Genomic DNA, 4,493 nt, shown 5'->3' on the forward strand with positions numbered 1-4,493 from the left:
AGCGCGCGGGGGAGCCCTGGGGTCCGGACCTGCACGGCCGCGAGGAAGGGGAGCCGCCGGGCGGCGCCCGAACAGGTGAGGCCGCAGCGATGCGCCGCCATGAATAGGTGAGAGCTGGGCTGAGGGCTGCGATGCTGGGCTCCGCCTCGCCAAGACGCCGGAAAATCGGCCATGAACTGTGTTTCCAGGGAGAGAGGGGAGCAGGAGCAACAACAGAGGGAGTCCGTGTGTCTGTGCACCTACTGTGCGCCGGGCCGGCAGGGCGTCTTCGCAAGGACTCGCCCTCCCCAGCAGTCCTCGCCCTCGCTGCCTGTGCCCGGCGGCGGGTCTCCTGCTGCCTCGCCGGGCAGTGGCAACAACCTCCCTCAGCCCGCTTTCCTCCAGCGATGCCCCCTGCGCCCGCATGGAGCCCAGGCTGCATCCGATCTGGTCTCCCTCCTCTAAAACCTCCCCTAGCTCCTTCTGCCTCCTAATTAAGAGCCTTAGCCTAGTGTTTGGTTCAGTCCCAACCTCCCTTTCCAGCTTATCCTCCAGTGTCTGTCTGTCTCTCTCTCTCTGTATTTATATATTTGCTACTTTGGTGACAGTGCAGTTATTCTGAACCCACAAGTATGATTATTTTTGCTTTGCCTTATTTCTCCTACCAGCCCTAAGCATCTTGAGGGATCGGTGTGTGTCTGGGGCATCTCCGGTGAACACAGACGACTGAATTAATACATTACAGAATGGGCTAAAACCAAAAAGACAGCATTGAAATAGCAAATACCAGTTTTCCTAAATAGGGACAATACGAGGTAGTGGTGACACAGGCTTGGGCGTCAGACAGGCCTGAGTTAGAAACCTGGCTGTGCTACCTGCTAATCTTTATAACCTTGAGCAAGTGACTTCAATTCTCTGAGTCTGCAGATGGGCATAGTAATGGTATTACCTCTTGGGGTCGTTTGCAAGTGTTGAGTAATGCTTAGTTTGGTGATTGGCGCGTATTAAAGGCATGGTTAAAAGGAAAATACTATTATTAATGAGAGGCGCAGACAATAGTTAGTTCTTTAGAAGCTCAGAGAGAGAGAGATCCTTGTGATGACAGATTGTCAAGGAAGCCTTTCTGGGCTGAGCGGCAGGGCAGGTCTACAAATCGCTTTTCTTTCCCCAGGTCTAGGGGGTGAGAATGTGGAGATGTCTCGGGCGGATGAGTTTGAACCTACCCCACAGGAGGATGACTTGGGGTTCAAGGAAGAGGACGATTTGGCCCCAGGTCATGAAGTAGGAAATGCCTCTCTCAAGCCTGAAGGCATCCAGACCTGGGATGACTTGTGGGTCCAGAGAGAGGGACCAGGAAAACCTCAGGCTCGAGACAGAGGCCCCCGGCTCCTGGGAGAACCACGCTGGGGCCAGGCTAGCGATCGGGCTGCTGTATGTGGCGAGTGTGGCAAGAGCTTTCGGCAGATGTCGGATCTGGTGAAACATCAGCGGACACACACCGGGGAGAAACCCTACAAGTGTGGGGTCTGCGGCAAGGGCTTTGGGGATAGCTCTGCCCGGATCAAACACCAGCGGACTCATAGTGGCGAAAAGCCCTACAGAGCCAGACCGCCAGCCCAGGGCCCTCCAAAGATTCCTAGGTCCAGGGTGCCTGCCGGGGAGCGCCCCACTATCTGCGGTGAATGTGGCAAGAGCTTCCGGCAGAGTTCAGACCTGGTGAAGCACCAGCGGACACACACGGGCGAGAAGCCCTACAAGTGCGGCATCTGTGGCAAGGGCTTTGGTGACAGTTCTGCTCGCATCAAGCACCAGCGAACACACCGTGGGGAGCAGCCCCCCCGGCCCCTGGTGCCCCGGCGGCCGCCGTCTCGAGCAGCCACGGCAGCCACACAGGGACCCAAAGCCCAGGACAAGCCATATATCTGCACCGATTGCGGCAAAAGATTTGTGCTCAGCTGCAGTCTGCTGAGCCACCAGCGCAGTCACCTGGGGCCCAAGCCTTTTGGCTGTGATGTGTGTGGAAAGGAATTTGCCCGGGGCTCAGACCTGGTGAAGCACCTTCGGGTGCACACGGGAGAGAAGCCCTACCTCTGCCCTGAGTGTGGCAAGGGCTTCGCCGACAGCTCTGCCAGGGTCAAGCACCTCCGCACCCACACCGGCGAGAGGCCTCACGCCTGCCCTGAGTGTGACTGCACCTTCAGCCTCAGCTCCACGCTTCTCCGCCATCGCCTGACTCACATGGAGCCACAGGACTTCAGCTTCCCAGGCTACCCCCTGGCTCCCCTGATCCCCAGCCCACCCCCCAGCTCCAGCTCCCCGCCACCTCCTCTTGGCACCAGCCCCCCACTGACACCTCGAAGCCCTTCGCACTCAGGTGACGGGCCTTTTGGCCTGCCTGGCTTGGAGCCAGAGCCCAGGGGCCCACAGGCTGGGGAGCCACCCCCGCCACTCGCGGGTGACAAGCCCCACAAGTGCCCAGAGTGTGGCAAGGGCTTCCGCCGAAGCTCAGACCTGGTGAAACACCATCGGGTGCACACGGGGGAGAAGCCCTATCTCTGCCCTGAGTGTGGCAAGGGTTTTGCTGACAGCTCAGCCCGAGTCAAGCACCTCCGTACCCACCGCGGTGAACAGGCTCGGCCGCCACCGCCATCCACTCTCTTGAGGCCACATAACCCCCCCGGCCCAGCGCCCATGGCCCCTCGACCCCGAGTCCGGGCCCAGCCCTCCGGACTCAGCCAGCCCCATGTGTGCGGCTTCTGTGGGAAGGAGTTCCCGCGGAGCTCAGACCTGGTCAAACACAGGCGCACACACACTGGGGAGAAGCCATACAAGTGTGCGGAGTGTGGCAAGGGTTTTGCTGACAGCTCTGCCCGGATCAAGCACCAGCGTGGGCATCTGGTCCTGACGCCCTTTGGGACCGGGGGTGGTCTGGCAAGGCCCCTCAAGGAGGAGCCACCAGTGGGACTGGAATGATGGGGCAGAGGGAGGGTGGAGGAGCAGGAGACCACAGGGGTGGCATCTTGCCTAATCAGAGAAGAAGGGACCTGGGAGTTGGTGGGAGAGAGAAGGAAAGAAGGTGGGAGGGGAAGAAATGGAGAAAGCAGTGACTAGATGAAGATTGGAGACAATGATCTTGAAGCTCAGGAAACTGTCCCAGCTGGGCGCAGTCAGGACCTTGCCAGGGTGGTCTATACCCCCAGCTTCTAGAACACTGCCTCGTGCACCGTAGGCACTCAATAAATCTTTGTTGGATTAAGAAACTGATCTGAGCCTGAAGTCTTTAACCCTAAATTCCTGTGGCCTCTAACCTGTTAAGAATGGGTCAGCACCCCGGACCATGGTGTGGTCCAACCTTATGAGACTTGGGGTTTAGGGGCCAGAACTAGGCAGGGGCAACCTGATCATCCTTCTAAGGAGAGTACTGCTGTGCGGCAGGCAGTGCCCAGCCTCGGGCCATTGGACATGCTCTTGGCCAGGAAGGGTTCCCGTGGACAGAACCCAGACCTGCCTGCCCGGGAGGACCCCGCCCACCCTGACACCTGGACGCTGGCAGAATGGGCCAGAGAGCAGAAGGAGAACTGCTCTGCACGCCAGGCCCAGGCCCTGTGCACATCCGCAGAGAAAGCGGCTGGGAGGGCAGGACTGGAATGAGGAGAAGCCAGGGAAGTTCCAAGGCCAGACAGACAGCTCCATGTTTCCTTGCCAATAAACTGCTTGTCTGTGGCTTGAACTCGTGTGTGTGTGTGTGTGTGTGTGTGGTGAGGGGTGGAAAAGGTGCCCAAGGGTCACAACAGGCGGAATCCCCAAGCTGTGTGTAAACGTGTGGGTCCCTTGCCTTCTGTTCTGGTCAAAGAAGTGGACTTAGCTGTTTTCTAGCTCTGCTATCTGGTTAAATAGCCATCAGTTGTCAACAGGTCCCAGATCTCAGTGCCCAAAGGTGCCATCCACACCACGCACACCATACAGTGCGGCCCTTAACAGGAAAATCCCTGGATTCCACAGGCTGAGGGTGTTCAGTGGCAGCAAGTAGGCCGGAGTGTGGTGGGCTGCGCTGGGGCAGACAGAAGGCCCAGCATTGGTGCTCTGCCTGCAGAGAAGCCCCACTTCTCTGAGACACTTTTTCATTTGTCAAGAAACAGGTCATTTGGCTGCACATCACAAAGAGAAGGCAAAAGGGGTACCTCTATCGCCTGGAAAAGGCAAACATTTCCCAGCGACCCAGGTGTCTCTAGGAGCAGGACTCCGATTGCTAGCTGTTTCTAAGGAGGGCGGCAATGGGGAGGCAAGTGTGAGAGGAGCTGATATGATTGGCCAGGGATGACAAAGACGGGTGGCCCTGGCAGGGTAGCTTAGTTGCTTAGAGTGTCCCCCACATGCTAAAGTTGCAGGTTCCATCTCCAGTCAGGGCACATACAAGAATCAACAAATGAATGCATAAATAAGTAGAACAAGAAATAAATGTTTCTCTCTGTCTCTCCCTTCCTCTCTCTCTAAAAATCAATGAAAATTTTAAA

At 57.5% G+C, this 4,493-nt stretch overlaps 1 protein-coding gene across 1 annotated transcript; it reads left to right on the plus strand.

Moving 5' to 3' along the window:
• The first annotated feature begins 6 nt into the window (after nucleotides 1-6).
• Nucleotides 7-3,239, plus strand: ZNF48 (zinc finger protein 48). Its single transcript, XM_006752956.2, has 2 exons — nucleotides 7-75; nucleotides 1,151-3,239. Exon 2 carries the CDS (start codon nucleotides 1,174-1,176, stop codon nucleotides 2,950-2,952), a length of 1,779 nt encoding a protein of 592 aa, XP_006753019.1. The 5' UTR covers nucleotides 7-75; nucleotides 1,151-1,173; the 3' UTR covers nucleotides 2,953-3,239.
• The last annotated feature ends 1,254 nt before the right edge of the window (nucleotides 3,240-4,493 follow it).

Source organism: Myotis davidii, unplaced genomic scaffold (assembly GCF_000327345.1).
Source record: "Myotis davidii unplaced genomic scaffold, ASM32734v1 scaffold1391, whole genome shotgun sequence".
Taxonomy (NCBI): domain Eukaryota; kingdom Metazoa; phylum Chordata; class Mammalia; order Chiroptera; family Vespertilionidae; genus Myotis; species Myotis davidii.

Coding starts and splice junctions, on each gene's coding strand:
- ZNF48 (XM_006752956.2), top strand. CDS start 1,174: ATGTCTCGGGCGGATGAGTTTGAACCTACCCCACAGGAGGATGACTTG.